This window comes from Oncorhynchus mykiss, chromosome 22 (genome assembly GCF_057628025.1).
Source record: "Oncorhynchus mykiss isolate SJ-2025 chromosome 22, ASM5762802v1, whole genome shotgun sequence".
NCBI lineage: Eukaryota > Metazoa > Chordata > Actinopteri > Salmoniformes > Salmonidae > Oncorhynchus > Oncorhynchus mykiss.
The window spans coordinates 20,187,855-20,210,843 of NC_143043.1; the positions used below are offsets into that span (position 1 = coordinate 20,187,855).

Sequence of the window (22,989 nt, forward strand, 5' to 3'; positions counted from 1 at the left end):
GAGTAGGGGGATATAAGGAGAGAGAGACAGAGATTACAAGAGTAGGGGATATAGAGGAGAGAGAGAGACAGATAGTAGGGGGGTATACAGGAGAGAGAGGACAGAGAGTAGGGGGATATAGAGGATAGAGAGGACAGAGAGAAGGGGGGTATAGATGAGAGAGAGAGAGGACAGAAAGTAGGGGATATAGAGGACAGAGAGAGAGGACAGACAGTAGGGGGATATAGAGGGAGAGAGAGAGGGACAGAGAGTAGGGATATAGAAGAGAGAGAGACAGAGTAGGGGGATTTGAGGAGAGAGAGAGAGAGAGGGGACAGAGAGTAGGGGGATATAGAGGACATAGAGTAGGAGGATATAGAGGAGAGGAGACAGAGACTACGGGGATATAGAGGAGAGAGAGAGGACAGAGAGTAGGGGATATAGAGGAGAGAGAGAGGACAGAGAGCAGGGTGAAACAGAGGAGAGAAAGCGGGGAGAGAGAAATAAAGCAGGGAAAACGAGCAGGGGTAAAAAGAGAGAGCGGGGAGAGAGTAGAGGGAAAGAGAAGAGAGCGATAGAGCAGGGAAAGAGAAAGTAGAGAACAGAGAAAACATGGGGAAAGCGAGAGAAAGAGGTAGAGAGTGTGGAGCTGTGCCCGCTCCAGAGGGGTCATTCTGGAAACAAATCAAAGGCTGATACATTCTTGTGAACTTTTTGGAATGGAAATCTTCCTCCTTGGCTGTCTATTGGCTGAGCGGAATGCACTGGGCCTGCATATGTAAAGCGGAGGCAATGACCTCCAGCTCCGGCTCTCCACAGAGGCACAAAGTGGCAATTGTTTGAGTCTGAAGAGAAGGGGGCTGAGCAGGAATGTAAAAACCATAACTCTCTCTCTTTCCCCGTGTCTCTCTCTCTCTCTCTCTTTCCCCATCTCTCTCTCTCTTTCCCCATCTCTCTCTCTCTTTCCCCATGTCTCTCTTTCCCCGTCTCTATCTCTCTTTCCCTGTCTCTCTCTCTCTCTCTCTTTCCCCGTCTCTCTCTCTCTCTCTTTCCCCGTCTCTCTCTCTCTCTTTCCCCGTCTCTCTCTCTCTTTCCCTGTCCCTCTTTGTCTCTCTCTTTCCCCATCTCTCTCCCTCTTTCCCCATCTCTCTCTCTCTTTCCCCATCTCTCTTTCTCTGTCTCTCTCTCTCTCTTTCCCCGTCTCTCTCTCTTTCCCCGTCTCTCTCTCTCTGTCTCTCTCTCTCTTTCCCTGTCTCTCTCGCTCTTTCCCCGTCTCTCTTGCTCTTTCCCCATCTCTCTCTCGCTCTTTCCCCATTTCTGTCTCTCTCTTTCCCCGTCTCTCTCTTTCCCCGTCTCTCTCTTTCTCTCTCTTTCTCTGTCTCTCTCTCTTTCCCTGTCTCTCTCTCTCTTCCCCCGTCTCTCTCTCTCTTCCCCCGTCTCTCTCTTTCCCCGTCTCTCTCTCTCTTTCCCCGTCTCTATCTCTCTCGTTCCCCGTCTCTCTCTCTCTTTCCCCGTCTCTCTCTCTCTTTCCCCGTCTCTCTCTCTCTCTTTCCCCGTCTCTCTCTCTCTCTTTCCCCGTCTCTCTCTCTCTTTCTCCGTCTCTCTCTTTCCCATCTCTCTCTCTTCCCCGTCTCTCTCTCTTTCCCCGTCTCTCTCTCTCTTTCCCCGTCTCTCTCTCTCTTTCCCCGTCTCTCTCTCTTTCCCCGTCTCTCTCTCTTTCCCCGTCTCTCTCTTCCCCGTCTCTCTCTCTTTCCCCGTCTCTCTCTTTCCCCGTCTCTCTCTCTCTTTCCCCGTCTCTCTCTCTCTTTCCCCGTCTCTCTCTCTCTTTCCCCGTCTCTCTCTCTCTTTCCCCGTCTCTCTCTCTCTTTCTCCGTCTCTCTCTCTTTCCCCGTCTCTCTCTCTTTCCCCGTCTCTCTCTCTTTCCCCGTCTCTCTCTCTTTCCCCGTCTCTCTCTCTTCCCCGTCTCTCTCTCTTTCCCCGTCTCTCTCTCTTCCCCGTCTCTCTCTCTTTCCCCGTCTCTCTCTCTCTTTCCCCGTCTCTCTCTTTCCCCGTCTCTCTCTCTCTTTCCCCGTCTCTCTCTCTCTTTCCCCGTCTCTCTCTATCTCTCTCTCTTTCTCTCTCTTTCCCCATCTCTCTCTCTTTCTCCGTCTCTCTCTCTTTCCCCGTCTCTCTCTTTCCCCGTCTCTCTCTCTCTTTCTCCGTCTCTCTCTCTTTCCCCGTCTCTCTCTTTCCCCGTCTCTCTCTTTCCCCGTCTCTCTCTCTCTTTCTCCGCCTCTCTCTCTTTCCCCGTCTCTCTCTCTCTCTCTCTGTCTCTCTCTCATTCCCCGTCTCTCGCTTTATTTCCCCTGACTCTCTCTCTCTATTTCACCCTCTCTCTCAATTTCCCTCCTCTCTCTCGCCCCCTTACCGCTCTCTCTCTCACTTCCCCCCTCTCCCCTGGTGCAGGCTGCTGACCTCAGCGAGGGACACGATAACCCCCGTAGGAACAGGGTATAAAGCCGAGTATCTCACAGTTCTTCTCTACCAGGGCAGGGGCTAAACGGCCCATACAGGCCGACGCTTCGATGTGAAAATAAACACGGGGGGGTCAGGGGGGGCCAGGGATGTCTTTCCTCCTCCGAGAGCAGACCTGTTTAAATAAAGAGCTGGTGCCTCTCGGTCCGATTGTGACAGACGTTTTCAATAAAGGTAGAGGACGACCATACTATGGTCAGCGCTGCTAGACAAACAAAGGGAGCGAGGGCTAACCTACTGTATGCAGGCCCTGGAGTCAGTGGCCACATCCCAAATGGCAACCTAACCCCTATATAGTGCACTACTTTTGACCAGAGCCCTATGGGTCTCCCCATGGACCCATAAGTAAGGCACTATAGGGAATAGGGTGCCATTTGGGATGCACATAGTGTGTAATAAATCCTTCCTTCAGCCATCGCAGTGCTACGTGTTTATACCCTGACAGAGAGAGAGAGAGAGACACAGACAGACAGAGTAAACCTGGACCAGTCACTTCCGTCATCTGGGAGCCCTCCTCCCACACACTACGGCTGTGTTTCAAATGGCACCCTAATCCCTATATGGTGCACTACTTGTGACTAGGCCCTGGTCAACAGTATAGGAAATAAGGGTGTCATTTGGGATGCAGAGGAAACATGCCCCATCCCACAGTACACTCGTCCTCAGTCTTACGTCTGCCTACAATAAGAGCACTTCTCATCCACCATCCACTCTGTTCCCTCTTTCTATTCCTCTATTCTATTCCTCTCTTCTCCTCGCCTATTTTGTTCCTCAACCTTCTTCCTCCCATTCTCCTTCATCTCCGTCTCCAGAGAGAAACGCTGATCTTTCAACCCTGTTCGGGTATCATTAAAAACAGTGTACCAAGGATGCGTCCCAAACGGCACCCCCATAGGGATCTGGTTCAAAGCAGTGCACCAGAAAGGGAATAGGGTGCCATTTTGGATAGACGTTAAGACTACATCGATAATGCAGCTATGGGGTGCAGGAGTGCCAAAATACACGTTGCATAACACATTCCCTTTGCTCTTTCTATCGCGGAAGGGGACGAGGGACAAACGTTCAACACTATGAGAAAAAAAAAACGAACAACGCTGTAAATAATTCAACATTAGCCTAGGATAGCAGAGACAGACATCCTATTTGTGTCGCTGTCGTCACATCCATCGCCAGCTACAGATCTGAACTCTCGCTCTCGTCGTGCCGCCGCGAGCGTACAATGTGGCTCTTGAAACGTTCACTCCAGTCAGTTCAGCGTAATGAAATGATCCGGAACAGTTTGCTGTTATTCTGGCACAGTCATTCAGTTCATTTGTTTTTAATCACAGAGAGAAAGACGACGCCGCCGACCCAAATAGCACCCTATTCCCTAGATACTTTCCGATATACCCTCCCGGCCCTGGCCAAAAGTAGTGCACTATAAAGGGAATAGGGTGCGATTGCGGACGCAGACCCTTCTCACAGCAGCACTATCGCTCTCCGCGAGCCAAAACTCTGCCTTATTGGCAAGGCCTGAAGGTTGGCTGACACTGTACTTTAGAAGGAAAAAAACCACACCCCAAACTCCCCTTCTGTGGCCAGAGAGTCATCCTCAGCCAGTACAGGCTGCTTCACTCCCCTGCTGCTGCCACCAGCAAGTTGCGGGGATGATATCATAACACTCCTTTAAACTATGGTGAGGCTCTGTAAGGCCATGTTTAAAGGGACATTTCACTCACAAATGACATTGTGTCAGATGTTTTCAGACCTCAAAAGTAGTCAGAAGGACACCTATATGCCTATTTCCCATGATGACGGTGCACTCATTTGGGGTGGAGACATACAGTAGCTGGATCTACGCAACCGATTGCCGTGGGTCGTGGTTTCATCTTGACATTAGAGGTCTGAAAACATCTGACACATTTTTGATTTGAACGTGCAATGTCCCTTTAACGCCAAGGGGTCCACTACTTCTCGGGGCCACTGGGCCTTCTTTCCACAGCCATAGGGACGCTGGGATATCCTGGTGGTGTGGAGCTGGTTGAAAGGGGAAGGAAGAGGCTGAGGCAGTGGAACAGTTGGTTGGGAACAATCAACACTCACTCACCTTCCTGGTGACCGCTGGGTCCAGATAACCCCTCAGCTTCTGGATGTATGTGTGAGGTGGGTTCTTCACTTGGAATCGTTCCTGGGAGAGAGAAAGAGGAGAGTGAGAGAGCGAGAGAGGAGACAGAAAGAGGAGAGGAGAGGAGGAGAGCGAGAGGAGAGAGAGCAAGAGAGAGGAGAGAGAGCGAGAGAGAGGAGAGAGAGCGAGAGAGAGGAGAGAGAGCGAGAGAAGAGAGCGAGAAGAAAGCGAGAGAGGAGAGAGAGCGAGAGGAGAGAGAGCGAGAAGAGAGCGAGAGAGAAGAGAGAGGAGAGAGAGCGAGAAGAGAGCGAGAGAGGAGAGAGAAAGAGGAGAGCGAGAGGAGAGAGAGCGAGAGCGAGAGAAAGAGAGCGAGAGAAAGAGAGAGGAGTAGAAAGAGAGGAGGAGAGAGAGAACACACAAGACACATTCGAATACTTTACTTTTTGTTCAGCAGCGGTTACGAGCCTAGCTACTTTGCTCAAGCCTGCGGACTCAGAAACATTGCGGTTGTTTTGTAACGGCACTAGCATCAAAGGCCATCAGATCATCACTCACAGGGACCCCAAAATCAGACTCCTTTTTGAATCCCTCGTCTTAATGTGAAACCAGCTGGTGGTGGATACAATAACAGCTGATCTTGAGACGGACACCCCTCTTTATATTATCGAATCACGCAAAAGCCCCATCATGAATCACCATCATCCATCCAGTCAATGTAAATCATAGGGCTTTGTTGTGTTGTGAGAGGCTGGAGAGCTGGGAAGCAGTCTGTTTGAATGAGTCTGAGTCCCAGACGGCACCCTATTCCCTATATGGTGTACTACAATCCCCAGAAAGTGCACTATATAGGGAATAGGGTGTCATTTCGGACAGGCCCTATGTCTGATTGACTCTCCACTCGCACTGGAGTGGACGTGACCAATATACCTCAGCGTGCTGTTAGCTACCACCCTGGCAGAGGTAGTCTGATGGACTCTGGTCAAAAGTAGTGCACCATATATGGAATAGGGTGCCATTCGGGACAAAAAAAGTGGCCAGTCCAGAAGGATGATTAACTAATCCACACAGCTCCTGTTCCCACACAATAGCTTTGTGTCTATGCTGTATTTATGCACTGCGGTGGTTCATCTGTGCCTACTAAGAGCTCAAGAGGCAGGCTGGCTACCCCCGGCTGCACTGACCGACTGGCAGTAGGCAGGTTCCCCCCCCCCCCTTCCTCCACGGTGCTCCAGAGCTCACTACATGTCGCTAGGCAACCCAGGTCAGACATGCAGGGACGCAGACAGAGTGGTTTTTATGTTTCGGGGGCGAGCGGTTTGATCATCCCATTGCTGGCTGTGTGATGATGGCGATGGCCTCGGCCGTCACATCAATGCGTGAGTGAGTGCCTTTCAGTCCCAACTGGCACCCTATTCCCTTTATACTGCACTACTTTTGACCCGGGCCCATAGGGTCACCCACAGGGCTCTGGTCAAAAGTAGTGCAAGATATGGGGTGTTATTTAGGCCTCAAACATGGAAACCATTGTTGGTGACAGACAGGCTGCATATGTTGCTGATAGAAAAGGACAGGGAAATGAATATATGTGGCGGGCCTATAGAGTAGAGAAAGTATATGAGATTCATAGGGGCACATATAAAAGAGAGTTCCTACATGGTCTAGGACAGCTATACAAGTGGTCTGAGAGAGGATATAGGAAGGGTAGTGGTCTGGATTCGATCTAGACTGCAGTAGAATCCCTCCTCCTCTCCTCTGCACATGCAGCATGGGGGCTGAGTAAGACAGGGGAGGGGGAGACTGGGAAGGTGGGGGTAAAGGGAGCTGGGAGAGTAGGAAGTGGGAGACTGAGAAGGTGGGGGTTAAGGGAGCTGGGAGTGTAGGAAGTGGGAGACTGAGAAGGTGGGGGTTAAGGGAGCTGGGAGAGTAGGAAGTGGGAGACTGGGAAGGTGGGGGTTAAAGGTGCTGGGAGAGTAGGAAGTGGGAGACTGGGAAGGTGGGGGTTAAAGGAGCTGGGAGAGTAGGAAGTGGGAGACTGGGAAGGTGGGGGTTAAATGAGCTGGGAGAGTAGGAAGTGGGAGACTGGGAAGGTGAGGGTTAAAGGTGCTGGGAGAGTAGGAAGTGGGAGACTGGGAAGGTGGGGGTTAAAGGAGCTGGGAGAGTAGGAAGTGGGAGACTGGGAAGGTGGGGGTTAAATGAGCTGGGAGAGTAGGAAGTGGGAGACTGGGAAGGTGAGGGTTAAGGGAGCTGAGAGAGTAGGAAGTGGGAGACTGGGAGGGTAGGAGTTAAAGGAGCTGGGAGAGTAGGAAGTGGGAGACTGGGAGGGTAGGGGTTAAAGGGCACTGTGCCAGGAGCTTATGTAATATCCTGTGTGTGGAGGGAAAGAGGAGCTTGGTATAGCCGCCAGATAAAGAGGAGTGAATTCCTGGTAATTACAACCGAGCCGCCGTTGTAAAGCCCTGAGTTAAAGACATGCTCCGGTACTTTGGCGACTAAGAAACCTCCCGCTTTAGGCTGGATGTGTCAATGTGTAGTTCATTCATGCATAATCTTTGAGCAGAATTACTGTCATACCTCAATTAGCCACGAAATCCCAAGTGCGAAAGCGACTGAGTTCGTGAAGCTGTGCCGTGTAAATTTCCCTACATTTCCCCCCACGTGGGCCAGCCCGCTAGCATTTAGATTTCTTGCCTCAGTCTCTTGCATTTGAGTGACAGCTAGAAAGAGGCCTGCTCAGCACTATCCAATGAGGTTGCAGGGCGGGCCCAACGGCTCACTGGACGCAGCAGAGAGCGAGAGCAATGACGTGGTGCACATATCTGCACATACGTGACTTACTACGACATATTTGGGGACCACTTTTGGATTGTGAGGGCTACTTCCAGACGTACTGGCTAAAAAGTATACAAAAGTACCGGAGAATCTCTTTAAAATCCCAGGCAGCTTGCTTCTCCCCCATTCTCAGAAACAGCACTGCAGTGTGGATGAGAGGGACAGGAAAAGGAAGAGGAGAAGGAGATGAGAGAAACTTCTCCCATTTCAAAGGGACAGAGAGGAATCAATTAACATGCACCATACTGGGCCGTCAGGCAGCTGATCGAGCAAATCGTTACAACTCCTCTATGAATGGGGAAAGCAGATGTCTCTCTCCTGTGTTGTAGGAGGAACAAGTCGAGAGACACTTTGCTTCAAGGGCTTTCCCAATCTATAGCTGAGGATGAAGCACCGTGAATAACTGGGTCATTCCACAAAATGAGTCCCACCCGTTATATAAAATACGTAACGGTTCTGTTTCACTGAAAGAATAAACGTTTTGTGTTTGAAATGATAGGTCATTAATATGGTCAAATCCGGAAACTGAGGCTCGTATTTCTGTGTGTTTAATATATTATAATTAAGTCTATGATTTGATAGAGCAGTCTGACTGAGCGGTGGTAGGCAGCAGCAGCAGGCTCGTAAGCATTCATTCAAACAGCACTTTCCTGCGTTTGCCAGCAGCTCTTCATAATGCTTCAAGCACTGCGCTGTTTATGACTTCAAGCCTATCAACTCCCAAGATTAGGCTGGCAATACTATAGTGCCTATAAGAACATAGAATAGTCAAAGGTATATTAAATACAAATGGTATAGAGAAATATTCCTATAATTCCTAAAATAACTCATCCTAAAAATTCTTAACTGGGATTATTGAAGACTCATTAAAAGTAACCACCAGCTTTCATATGTTCTCATGTTCTGAGCAAGGAACTGAAACGTTAGCTTTCTTACATGGCACATATTGCACTTTTACTTTCTTCTCCAACACGTTGTTTTTGTATTATTTAAACCAAATTTTACTTGTTTCACTATTTGTTTGAGACTAAATTGATTTTATTTATGTATTATATTAAGTTAAAATAAAAGTTCAGTATTGTTGCAATTGTCATTATTACAAATATATATATATAGAAATTGTCAGATTAATCGGTATCGGCTTTTTTTGGTCCTCCAATAATCGGTATCGGTATCCGCGTTGAAAAATCATAATCGGTCGACCTCTAATACAAAGCTCATTTTCAACTTAATGAAAAACAAATTTTCCTATGAAAAAGTTAAATAAGGGCCTCCCGAGTGGCACAGTGGTCTAAGGCACTGCATCACACACTAGCGAGTCCTGTGATGGGCCGGGCGCAGTGCACGCTGACACGGTGTCCAGGTGCATGGTGCTTCCTCCGACACAATGGTGCGGCTGGCTTCCGGGTTAAGTGGGCATTGTGTCAAAAAGCAGTGCGGCTTGGTTGGGTCGTGTTTCGGAGGACGCACGGCTCTCGACCTTCGCCTCTCCCGAGTCCGTACGGGAGTTGCAGCGATGAGACAAGACCGTAACTACCAATAGGATACCACGAAATTGGGGAGAAAACAGGGTAAAAAAAAAATAATGTACAAATATCAAAAGGTACTCTTTTTGTGAAACGACCCATCTCTCAAAAACATTGCTGTACCAACATTCCATCCACATGGCATTGACAAACAGAAAAGCCATGCTCTATGTCCCAAATGGCACTCTATTTTTTATTTAGTTTGTTACTTAAGACCAAGGCCCACAGGTCTCTGGTCAAAAGCAGTCCCTACGCCATTTGGGACGAACCCATGATGTAGATGAGAGAGGTCTACTGAGGGTCAGAGTAAGGCTCGTTAGGTGATTACAGTCTCTGATGAGGATAATTGGACATTGATGAATTCAGCATGTTCTTCATGCAGGCCTCCTTCGAATCATCTCCTCACATTGTTTTTGTTGTGAGAGCATCTTTAATATTTGATCGATCTCCTTAATTTCCCCCCAAGAATTGAATAATTCAACCCCTCTGAATATTTTTTCAGGATAAATATTGTTAAAAGCTAATGTACTTATCAGCCTTGTTTCTCTGGTTACCCCTACGAACATCGCAGTTACCATGATTATACATTGAGAAACTCGGTGTAGCTATATCGTGACATGGAAAAGCATATTATTCAAGGCTTTAACATGGGTTCGTTATTTTGACGGCAAACATGAAAACCCAGGAGTCAATTTTTTTAGAAAACACGATCCAACTTTGTTTGCACAAACAGTGAAGAAAATATTGGATCCCGGCGTATCACATCTCACGCCAAAAAAATTCCAGGACAGATTTACACCAGTCGATCCCTACACCACTACTTGATCAATCTTTGTTTAGAAGGAGAAGTGTCATTCTGACACTGTGTCCCAAAAAGCACCCTATAGTATTCCCTATATAGATGCAAAAATAAACGTTTGACCAAAACCCTATGGTCCCGTGGTCAAAAGTAGTGCACTAAATTGGGAATAGGGTTGCATTGAGAAATGCCAGACCACCTCACACATCACTTGGTGTACGACAGCTTCATTGTGTTCAGGGTGGCTTCGTATCAATGGTATCCTCAGCCTGAGCGGGTGCTTGGTGGTCCCTCTCTCACTCTCCTCTTTTCCACACTGGCAGAAGGGCCGAGCACTTTTGACCCGGTTCCAAATGGGCTCTGGTCTAAAGTAGTGCACTATATAGGAAACATGGTGATACATGGGATGCAGCCACAGAGTGCCCTCGCCATTGGTTAGACTTGTGAGTCACTGACACACCGGACATGAGATCCCAAACTAGGAGTTTGTGAACAGATTATTGATAGAGCAACATCCCACCTGATCACAGATGAGCTCCCACTTCTTCTCGTTGTCGTACTGCCGCAGTAGTCGCGCTTTGTCTGGAGGAAGGTTCATCGAATTCTGAAAGAGAATCAGGGAAAACATCACCACAAGACACTTTCACACAGGTGCCAATAATAACATGTAAAACAATGACGAAACGTCGACCCGAACTGTCAGAAGACAACACAGACAAAGCGGGAGGGAAATGTAAACTGGATGGTTCCCAAATGGCACCCTATTCCCTGTATAGTGCACTACTTTTCACCAGAGCCCAATGGTTAAAAGTAGGGCACTATTTGGAGAATAGGTTGCCATTTGCGACGCAGCTTTAATAACTGTTCTGTCATCGAGAGGGAGACTGTGATGGCTTGTGACATATAGAGGTTAAGGAGTAGCAGGGTGAGGAGAGAACTATCTCCTAATGAGTCTGACTCTGTGGGCTGTGTCTAGGGGGGATGAACTAACCCATTTCTGTAGTCTGTATACAGGGTGTGTGTGTGTGTGTATGTGTGTGTGTGTGTGTGATCCATGGGATTGCACTACTGTATAATATAACCCGTCTGTAGCGCTAGGAGCCGTGTCTCTCTCTCTCTCTCTCTGAGACGAACGTCCCTTCATAATAAGCACCATCAAGTACAATCACTCAGCGCCATTTAATCCCTCAGGGATCCCCAGGCACAGCACCATCCGTGTGTGGGTTTTGTGTGTGTGTGTGCAAGCGTGTCATCATTCTATGCGATTGCACTTCTGGATCCACACAAGTACAACACTGACAGAGTAAGATAGGGGAGGAAGGCTGTGAGGGAGAGCATAGATTACAAGGCCTAGTCTCCCCGGTGCTACGTATCCTCACTAAGGAAATCCAAACTTCTTTCTGCCTTGAAATAGGTCCTCTGCAATGAGATATGATTGTCTCACATATACCGTATGCAATCTTAAGAGTTATTGTAGCGAAACCACTCCGTAAAACAAACTGTAAACATCCAACCAAACGGTTTAGCCAGAAAATACAACTTTCGATTCCATTTTCTTTGGTAAATGGGAACTGGAAACAAAAAGCTGCTTTGTTATGGAGAGGATTTGAAAGTGACATGCAGCAGGAAGTGATGTGCTGTATTAGCGGCCTGCTATCCAACGGCCATGCATTGGTTCAATGCATGACACTCTATGCTTTGTTAGTGCTTGAATTGCAGATTGTCCCTGCTACATGTAGCCCATTGTCCCTCTTCCCAAGAAGAGGTAACCCGTCTAAATGACTATCGCCCCATAGCACTCACATCTGTTGCCATGAAATGCGTTGAAAAGGCTAGTCATGGATCACCTTGGACCCACTCCAATTCGCATACCGCCTCAAAACTCAAAACCACTGCGACAAAAGGAACACCTACACGAGAAGGCTGTTCATTGACTACAGCGCAACGTTCAACACCATAGTGCCCTCCAAGCTCATCACTAAGCTAAGGGCCCTGGGACTGAACACCTCCCTCTGCAACTGGATCCTGGACTTCCTGAAGGGACACCCCCAAGGGGTTGAGGGGAGGTAACACATCTGCCACGCTGATCCTCAGGGGTGCGTGCTTAGTCCCCTCCTGTACTCCCTGTTCACCCACGACTGCGTAGCCGCTCACGATTTCAACACCATCAATAAGTTTGCAGATGACACGACTGTGGTAGGCCTGATCACCGACGACGATGAGCCGGCCTAATGGGAGGTGTGGTGCCAGGAAAACAACCTCTCGATCAACGTCAGCAAGACAAAGGAGCTGATCGTGGACTACAGAAAACGGAAGGCCGAGCACGCCCCCATTCACATGACCAAGGCTGTAGTGGAGAGAGTCGAGAACTTCAAGTTCCTCGGTGTCCACATCACTAAGGATCTATCATGGTCCAAACACACAAACACAGTCGTGGAGAGGACACAAAAACGCCTCTTCCCCATCAGGAGGGGATTTGGCATCCTCAAAAAGTGCTACAGCTGCACCATTGAGAGCATCTTGACTGGCTGCATCACCGCTTGGTATAGCAACTGCTCAGCATTCGACGCAAGCCGCTACAGTGGGTAGTGTGTACGGCCCAGTACATCACTTGGTCCGAGCTCAATGCCATCCAGGACCTCGCTACCAGCCGGTGTCAGAGGAAGGCCCTACAAATTGTCAAAGACTCCAGCCACCCAAGCCATAGACTGTTCTCTCTGCTACCACACAGCAAGCAGTACCGATGCACCAAGTCTGCAACCAACAGGTTATACCCCCAAGCCATTAGACTGCTAAATAGTTTGTTAATTAGCTAACCAAATAGCTACCCAAACTATCTGCCTTGACTAGAGCTGTAACAGTACACATATTCGTACCGAAGTGTTTGGTACAGGAAACTATGTTCGGTTTGCACTGTGAAAATATCTTTAAATAAAAACACCAGGCCTTTAGGCTATGCTGCGTTGTATTCTTTTTATTTTACCCTTATCTTACCAGGTAAGTTGACTGAGAACGCGAGTGGTGGGCTCGATAAAACCAGAATTGTGGGATCCTCAATCATTGTTTAAAACTCCAGCTTGGGTACATTTTGGCTTCACAGTCGTTTAAAACGGTGAGGGACAGAGAGTTGTGGATAAAACATTAATCATATGTTCTCCACTGCCCAACCAGAATAGCCCAGAGTGGAGCACGTAGCTCGTTGTTGTTGTCGGCCAGTCACAAGTCATCAAAGCGCCACTACAGTCATAAAGCCTTCAATGGAAAAATGGAATTGAAATGCTGGAATTAAAAGTTAAATGAGAAGTATACTGTACAACGACCAAGAGCCTGTTATTTGTAACTGTAGAACAGGAAGAAAGTGCATGCAGACTTAATTATACTCAATTAGCAAGCTGGCTATCTAAGCCAATGCTTCTCAGGTTTTAAGCAGTGAATACAGCTACTAAATAATCTTATTGGATAATAAATAACCTAGCTATGACAAGCTCGAAGTTAGCATTCTAGCGTGAGTTGGCTTGTTATGGTTGGCTGCTGTCTCTCTGTCGCTCCCTACCTCCTCCTTGCTCCTGTTTGTCTCGCTCACAGTAACACAACGCAAGGACCCTCCCGCGCCTGCTCTCCCTCACGCCGTGTCATCTCCGGTTAAGAAAGTAGCTAACAAACGGACTCTTCTACTGCTTCCCTCACTCGGATCCGACCATGTCGATACGGACCTGGTCGTCCTCGGGTCTCTATATTGATATTTTTTTATTTATGCATTTTATTTATGCATTTGTCCAGGTGGGAAAGCTCCAGGTCCATTTCGGGAACAACTTCTTGAGAGGCCCGGTATAATAATCCCTTTCACAACAGACAAATCCAGAAACATTGTGAATGACGTCACAGAAACTGGACTTGGGTCACAAATAGGGTGCCTTTTTAATTTTGGCGTATTTAGCCAAATAAACAAAAATGAACAAGAGTAACTGTTGGCATTTCATTTTTGTCCGCTGTACCGTAACCGAACCCCTGCATATCGACTCGATACCGCTACCCCTTGTATGTAGCCAAATGATCAGTACTTATTGTTTATCAATTATTACGTGTTTCGCTTTTCTAGAAGTTTCTCTCTGCATTGTTGGGAAGGGCCCAACAATTGACTGTTAGTCCACACCTGTTGTTTACGAAGCCCTTTCTTTTTCGGGTTCGCTTACCCTACTTAATCAACATCTGCTTTATGTAATGTCCCCCTGAAGACTGTGGTTGTCTCGTTTTGGCCCCAACCCTCACTGTACCCCACCCATAAGTGCATTAGGAAATATTGAAACAATTAGCTGGTGCTTAATCGCCACCACACATCCAAATTCATTGCCTATCCTAGCGCACACTCACTGACAGAAAACACACCATATTGAACCATAACCTTCATTATTACTCAGAAAACAACTAAAGGTGTTAGGCTATAACATGAAGCAATTCTTCAGATGAGAAACGCAGATTATAAACAAGAACCTAGATATTCCGCATTTGTGTGATTGTCATTGTGCGAAGGTATGTCATGAAATACAACCCAGGGCTGTGGTCCATTCTGTTACTATGACCGTTGAATACCATGTCTCTGTTATAAACACAGACTACTAGTGGTGCAGGGAGAATGTTTTCCACTGCTTAAGGAAGGAAAAAATGTGGCCACTTTACAGTCTAGTGCAGATTTGGGTTGTTTTTTTTTTACTCTGATTCAATCGTCAGGATCATCTATCAATGTGTGTTCAGCACTGGGACTAGCTAGTCTATGGTTTTCCGCCACTGAATTTTCCAGAGCCACACGGTGAGGACAGCTAATGGAAGACAGATGGGGGGATATCCTGCAACTCAAATCAAATCCAATCTTATCGGTCATATGTGCCGAATGCAACAGAATGCAACTTCACAGTGAAATGCTTACTTATGAGCCCATTCCCAATAATGCAGTTAAAAAATAAGACACATAATTTGCTAAATTAAAAGGAAATAATAACACAATAAAAACAATAACGAGGCTGTTCTAATGTCCAGAAGCTCTTTTCAGTTATAGGAAACGATGGCGAAAACATGTAAAAAAATAAATAATAATAATTACGGTCAGCACCAAAAAAATACACAAAATAGCACGTAAAACGGCCGCCATTCCCTCCGGCGCCATGTGTCGTTTTCCGTGACCGAGTGATAGCAGGAAACAGCCGGAGATGACCCCATGTCTCACATCTGTGTCTATGCAATGTGTGTTGGAAGGGCCTGACCTAGACAGAGCTGGCATCAGGGTTAGGAAGGAAAGGAATAACATGCCAAGTGTTGCCTGGTAAAAAAAAAAAGCCAAATCTGATTCTCTCATTCAAAAGCGATAAAAAGGATATCGACCAGTGTTTCTCACAATTCCCAAAATGCATAAAACCTGATCAAAATGCATACTCCGAGATCAATCCGCCACACGGCCTCAACTTTACTTTAGGGAACAAGGAACAGTACTTGTTGCATTTAGGGAACAATAGCAGTACTTGTTGCATTTAGGGAACAATAGCAGTACTTGTTGCATTTAGGGAACAATAGCAGTACTTGTTGCATTTAGGGAACAATAGCAGTACTTGTTGCATTTAGGGAACAATAGCAGTACTTGTTGCATTTAGGGAACAATAGCAGTACTTGTTGCATTTACAACTTGTCTATCATCAACTGATTTCAGCCATTGTATGGCTTTAGATTGACTGCATTGTTTGAATTGCATATTGGCATTTAATTTGAAAAATGTATGTTACCATTCTTCTGAAACTGCCTAGCTAGCTAACAAACATACAGTGCAGATCAATTATTCAAATTCATTGTTTTACACAATATCTTGTCACAGCACTGGCAAACCATGGTTGACCAACTCCCTGACCAAAATGGCTGACCTTGATCCCGTCATAAGAAGATCCACGTACATTCTAGTATTCTAAATCGCTAATTCTATGGGTCAGCCTTTTCGGTCAGGGACTTGGTCATGGTTGGTCATGGTTTGCCATGACTGTGGTTTGCCACGTGCTGTGATAAGATATTGTGTTAAATAATGCCTTTCGGGAATGTATCTGCATTGAATGTTAGCTAGCTGAGAAGAAACTCAAGCCCGTGGGTGGATCTCTACGACATTGTCTCATGGTGATGGATGCTGTTGGGGGAAAAAGGCCATGTGAGGATCCATGTCTGATTCAGCACACAGAGCCTACACAACACAAGAAGCACTCATGCTCGTAATAGCACTGAACTGCCATGCACTCTCTTCCACCACCATAGGAAACAGAAAATGACATTCGTATTCTGGAGCGGCTCGGAAACAAGCAGCCTGCTGACTGGAGGGAATTGGAGTTTCCCCGAGTTCCATCGACTGGTCTGGCTAGGAACCAGACTCCTAACATCGCTAACTAGTAGCTACCCCCTTCCGGTCCCAAAAAGAGAACACTACATCTGAGCAGCCAGTCACAAGAGTGTGACGTAAAACCACAAGCCGTGGGCAGCGTATTATACCCACCGAGCCACTGAAACACAACCCATATTAATCAATTGGATGACATGCTCAAAATAAGGGAGGCGAAACCATTAATGAAAGTTCATTCCTCCTGCCTGCTGCCCTGTTATACTTGGAGCCCAGCAGTAGCCCTTGGCCCCGAAACATATGGGTCTGTGGCAGTGTCACTGACGTAGGTGCTGTTAAATGTGCAGTCCTGAGCGCAGCCTGCTGGCTGCTCCCTCGGCCCCTGTGGGCTAGCTTTCCTGTGTTCCAACTCAAGCAGAGGCCACTTCTAGCACCTTTAATGTTCCCGCCTCTGAAATGAGCTCTTAGAGCGCCCGGTTCGGGTTTCCCTCGCCAGAGGCTACGGAAGTGTGTGTGTGTGTGTATGAATGGGGCGGTGTCGTTGACTGACGTGTAGGTGTATGGCAACTCCTCTCCTGACCATCCTCCCGCCTACAGGAAGGACATCCCCCCCCAGAGTTCAGAAACATGCCTCGTTGGAGGTCAAACCAAATCAAGAATCCAATAAATCAGGCATGAGCTGACTTGTGGAGATCAGCCTGTAATAGCCCTGCTACAGTATGTTATGTAAGGTTTAAAGGCCTAGCTGTAGAGATGGCAACAACACCAATGGTTGTTTTGTGAACTGTGGGCTATGTCTATGTACTAGTTTGATGTAGGCCTAGACATCTACTGATGAAGCATAGAATAAACTTTTACGTGAACTTTACAGTCAAAATTAAATATGCCCAACAGGGATGTCACTGCATTGCCATATTTAATTGGCTCCCAGTGGTCTTGAAATAGCCCATCGCTGTGTACACAATCCCTGTGTACAAAAGGCTGCAATAAACAAATGAAAAATAGTCTTGAACAAACTTGTTTTAAATAAAACAGAGAGATGGCTAAATCAATCAATTCGGCAGAATGAAAAATGCGTGTCATCTCTTGGTCTGCACGCCGTAAACAATGCTGGTCTTCCTCTTCAGTTTCTGGAAAGGTCTAACATTTTCACTAATCCTTATACAGTGCCTTCAGAAAGTATTCAGACCCCTTGACTTTTTGCACATTTCGTTACGTTACGGCCTTATTCTAAAATGTATTACACACAACACCCCATAACGACAAAGCGAAAACAGGTTTTTCGAAGACTTATTATGTTTAATACATTTGCAAAAAAATTCTAAAAACCTGTTTTCTCTTTGTCATCGTTTGTGTGTAGATTGATGAGGGGAATTTTTATTTCAATCAATTTTAGAATAAGGCTGAATAATTTCCGAATGCACTGTATACACTGGAGTTGCTTACCAAGACGACACTGACTGTTCCTGAGTGGCCTAGTTACAGTTTTGACTTAAATCGCCTTGAAAATCTATGGCAAGACTTGAACATGTCTGTCTAACAATGATCAACTACCAACTTGACAGAGCTTGAATGTTTTATATGAAATATTGTACAATCCAGGTGTGCAAAGCTCTTAGAGACTTACCCAGAAAGCATTACAGTTGTAATCACTGCCAACGGTGATTCTAACATGTATTGAGTCAGGGGGTTGAATACTTATCTAATCATGACACAATATATTAGTGTTTTATTTTTCATATATATATATTTTTTTACACTATATTTCTTCCACTTTGAAATTACAGTATTTTGTATAGATAGTTGACAAGAAATTACAATTAAATCCATTTTAAATCCCACTTTGTAACACAACAAAATGTGGAAAAAGTACATTCCTGAATGTGGCACATAAAACACACTACGTGGACAACCTTTGTGAAATATTCATCCTCGTGTATTGCGGAGACGAGAATTCAGTCCGCTCCGACCGCCGTGAACGAGGACCTCCATTGACTAACAACAACATTACCTTTAAATAAACTCCAGCCTCCCATTACGTGAGTCATACTGGCCAGGCAGACAGACGGACAGCACTTGACTCAACCCCTCCACCTCTACCCACCATCTCCCTGGGAGATCCAAAGAAAAATGGCTTCACATAGCTAGTCAAAAAAACACTTATTTTATGCTTCATTTGCTGTCGTCACAGACCAGCAGAGACCCCTCCCCAAACATGGGCTACCCTTGAACCTTGAGATAGGATACATCAATTAGCCTAGGCCTAATTTCTCTGCTTGGTAGAGGAAGTCAATAGCCTAAAACCTCAAGCTTGTATACGGTGAAAAAGTATTCAATGGGGCTTTGGACAAAAGCACTACGGCCTATGCCACCGCAAACACATTTTTGCCAACTTCTGACATACAGTAGACCATGTGATTAGGCTATTAAAAGAACCAACTTGGGAACTCTGATCACCATCGTTCTGAGCACACTGGTGAATCATAGGAAAATGGCTGAGGCCAATAATAATCTTGACAGTGTCTGTTTATTTCTGACGGTATTCATCCTTCATGCGGACAGTGACCCGTGATCTATCACCATCTGCCCACCAGCTTAAGAGTTCTGCAAACCAGAAAATGTCCTACAGTAGCATATTTAGCCTAGTTTACTTCACTTTTGCAGGATTCGGAAAATACAAAATAGTGTCTGCAATGCAGCATCTCTCCCCCGCCCACATCCTCTCAGATCTTTTAGGAGCCTTTGATTGATACGACCCAGGGGACTGTCTAGCTACAATGAGGGAGTAGAGCATGCCCCTCCCTTCCGCCCCAGCAACCTGTCACTGATCCAGCCAGGACCTGTCAGATGAGCGTGTGGGCCCCCCTACCCCTCTACAGTCCAGCTGCCATCCACTGCAAGCAACAGTGTCAGGAGGATCCAGGGAGGCTGTAGTATAGCTGCTGTACAGAACAGAATGGGAGAGTGTACTGGAGGCTTTGCTGATCTGCATGGTCTGGTGAGATGGCTGGGCTCTTTGCTCGGCTGTTTCACATACACACACAGGACTGAATCTGTGACTGGATGAGTGGGCTCCTCTTCAGCCAGCCAGCCAGCCAGCCAGCCAGGCCTCTCCGCTTGGCTTTTTCACATTACTGTATTTCCTCAGCGTATCCTGAGCTGCGTATCCAGTCTGGCTTTCTCCAAGCCAGGACCAACATTAGATAGCTTTCCCAGGAGAGGCTAAGGCAAAGTGGGTTGGATCAGACCAGACAGCGAGGGGGAATAAAACCACAAGAGAGGAGAATGATAATGACACGAGGACAGCAAATCAAATTGCCTACTGTGGCATAAATATTACTATTCAAAGCAACTTTTATTCCCCCCACGCTCCTCTATCTGTTGTATTTTTGACTTTGCAGTCTGCAGGCCACAACATGCACTTTGACGTTGTAAAAAAAGATATCTGGTAATAACAAGTCATTGTATAACACTAATCTAAGAGTTGTTCAACGTTCAGGAAATGACTGTGTGCACCATGTTTGTCAGCAGCATACCACTGCTGGCTTGCTTCTGAAGCTAAGCAGGGTTGGTCCTGGTCAGTTCCTGGATGGGAGACCAGATGCTGCTGAAAGTGGTGTTGGAGGGCCAGTAGGAGGCACTCTTTCCTCTGGCCTATATCCCAATGACCTAGGGCAGGGTTTGGGGACACTGCCCTGTGTAGGGTGCCGTCTTTCGGATGGGACGTTAAACGGGTGTCCTGACTCTCTGAGGTCATAAAAGATCCCATGGCACTTATCGTAAGAGTAGGGGTGTTAACCCCGGTGTCCTGGCTAAATTCCCAATCTGGCCCTCAAACCATCCTGGTCACCTAATAATCCCCAGTTTACAATTGGCTCATTCATCCCCCTCCTCTCCCCTGTAATTCCTAGATTCCCCAGGTCGTTGCTGCAAATGAGAACGTGTTCTCAGTCAACTTACCTGGTAAAATAATGGATAAATCAAAAATGAAATGTTCTCTCAGACAGTCAGACCCACTTGGTTGCAGCAGCCGGGTTATAAATGTGCATGCCAGCCATCAGGCAGCACTTTGCTGTCCCTCCCTCCACTAACCCAGACTGTCTTGGCCAAGCACAGCCAAGCATCCTCCCCTCATTAGCACAGTGTGGATCCATAATCCTCCAGTCGGAATTATGTGGTGGCACAGGTGTCCCTCGTCTGTCCTCAGATTAGCCGTGTAATCCTGGGGACCCCCCTGCCCGGCGCCTGGTTTAACCCACCATCATGACAGGCTATTGTTTTTGTTTGGAGAGCTGTTCCCAGGAATGTATCCTATGCCAAACAAACGTAGAGACATTCGCTGCAAGTCTCCCTTATCATAACACTGTAATGTTTAATATGATACTTGGTTGCTTAATGTTTTTCCACACACCTAAAAATGTTTTAACTCATAATTATTTGTATTACCTTTTAATTTATTTAACTAGGCAAGTCAGTTAAGAACAAATTACTTACAATGACGGCCTACCCCGGCCTAACCCAGACGATGCTGGGCCAATTGTGCACCGCAGTATGGGACTCTCAATCAAGGCCGGTTGTGATACAGTCTGGAATCGAACCAGGGTCTGTAGTGACGCCTATAGCACTAAGATGCAGTGCCTTAGACTGCCGTGCCACTCGGGAGTCCCTAAAGGCCAATAGTCTCCTTTGTTTTAGTAATTGAATCCCCGTCTAGTATAGAAGTATAAAACATCTCTTTCTACTTCCCAATATGGTTGCCCAGTCCATGCTCCCAGGTGAATAGGTGTCTGCCAGGGTGCAAATACCATTGCCAATGTGCCTTCTAATACATTACATAAACTGCTTCAATCATGGATAGAGTGACTGAGTGTCCTTGCTTGAAAAAGGAATTACATGTTGAACATACTGGAATACCAGACACTAGGGATGTGTAAATGGAAAAATGTTATTAACGTTTACACTTCCATTTCTTTTAGGGGGGTTGTTCCATTAAAACAGTCAGCCACCAGGCAGACAGTCAGAACCGTGCACTAGGCCTATCTAAAGCTGTATCTCACAAAGGAATAGTGTATCTTGCGATTTCTTTTGCTTGCAATGTCTCGCAACTTCAGTCAAGCAGGGCCTATCATCAACGAATAGGCTAGGATATTCTACACGCAATAGGCCCGGAGACTGAACACACTTGCATCATTAGCAAAGAGCAAGTGCAGGCGAGCTCAGCGCGAGGTAGAGAGAGGAGGGGTAGGCAGAAAGAATGTCTTGGTAATCTGTATCTCGTAACGTCTTGTCTTGCATGCCTCGCAAATTCAACCAAGTAGCCTCTTCCTCTCTGATTTGATTTAAATTACACAACTTTCCACAGGCATTTACAGCCATATAGTCTGGTTAGACTACAAGGAAAAGTCTATTTTTTGTGATAACTGCACTGTGATTTTAATGTTGTTGGTTTTAGGGGGGTGTTGCAAATGTGGGTAAATGTCAACTCAAATGAATAGGCTAGAAGACACCATTTTTACTACAAAAGGTTATACTCGCACACTTACGGTATTGTACAATTTTAAATCTACAACCTAGATTCCTGTTTGCTTAAAATCGGGGAATGCACCTTGATGAAATCAGGATTTGTAATGCCAACCCATAATCCTTAACTTGATTTGTTCTATTTTCTCCGTCACCCCAAAGATGCGGCACCACACAGCACCGCGGAGCATACATTCTGATCTAATGCGGCTCCCACGTCACAAGCATTAGGCTGATTGTTTGACACTTCATGGCTATTCCTCCATGTGCTTCTGCTGTGTAGCGATTACATCAGCCGCCTCGGACATAAAGTCTGGATGGGCAAGCAGCGCGGTTACAAAGTTACTTTCATGTCAGAAGATAAAAAAGTGTTCCAATTAGCCTTCCCCTGTTGGCTCATTGATTTCTGTGCAATGGTCTTCTGCAAAGCAGTCATTTTAAAGCCTGGTAATTAACTTTAATGGCCCCACTACCTCATTGGCTTTACAGGGCCTTCAAAGCCTCCTGTCCTCTCTGGTAGGAGTCATGTGAGCAGAGTAGATGTAGATGCATCTCTCTGAACTCTTGACAAAGACACACACTCATGAAACCTCCAGGAATCACAATGAAAATTGCCTCGGCACTTCATTTGCCCTCTGATTAAATGCTAGGCTAGCAATTTACTTATTTAATGACTTACAATCATAATAGATGTATTTTGTATAGCGCTTTTCATACAGAATCTCAAAGTCGCTTTAATTATACATTTTAAATCAAAAATACAAATAATTCACAGAGCTGGCAGTTCAAGGGAGATGCTCTTCCACAGCTAGATGAGGCAGTTCAGTAAAGAATTAGCTTGAAATAGCTTGAGGTGCAGCCAGGGAGGGAGAACCATCAGTCAGACAGGCAGACCCTAGCTTTTCATCAGGCACCTGTCTGAAGTTCACAGCTACTCCTCCTCTGTACTGCAGGTAAGCTGGTAGGCTGGAACATCCTCCACCGAATGTGTAGCATCTCCTTGGGTGACGCCTCAGCAGCTATAAGCGCCTGAGAAACCACCACACCTCTGCAGTTCTGCCCCTGAACAGGCAGTTAACCCACTGTTCCTAGGCCGTCATTGAAAATAAGAATTTGTTCTTAACTGACTTGCCTAGTTAAATAAAGGTAAAAAAAATAATAATAATAATAATTAAAATTCAGTAACAGTGTCCTTACAAGGCGAACCTCTGTCATCCCCTCAAACCGTAGCCCACATCTTTCCAGAAACAGGAGCAGGTAGAATAAAAATCTGATGCTGTGTTGATCGGGTGTTGATGCATCATTCAAACTAGCTTTAGCCAGCTAGCTAGCTATAGCTAGCCAAGCCAATTAA

General features: G+C 46.3%; 1 protein-coding gene across 8 annotated transcripts in view; it reads right to left on the minus strand.

Moving 5' to 3' along the window:
* The window catches only part of fmnl2a (formin-like 2a), a 91,049-nt gene that overhangs the window by 41,015 nt on the left and 27,045 nt on the right, over positions 1–22,989 (minus strand). For all 8 annotated transcript variants that reach the window (XR_016490558.1, XR_016490557.1, XM_036958905.2 and 5 more), the window contains exons 2-3: positions 10,272–10,355; positions 4,580–4,660 (exon numbers count right to left, since the gene is read on the minus strand). Coding sequence is in view for 6 of the 8 variants with exons in the window: in XM_036958905.2 (XP_036814800.2) it covers positions 4,580–4,660; positions 10,272–10,355 (165 nt within the window). In the remaining 2 variants the exon portion in view is untranslated. The remainder of the gene's footprint in view (positions 1–4,579; positions 4,661–10,271; positions 10,356–22,989) is intronic.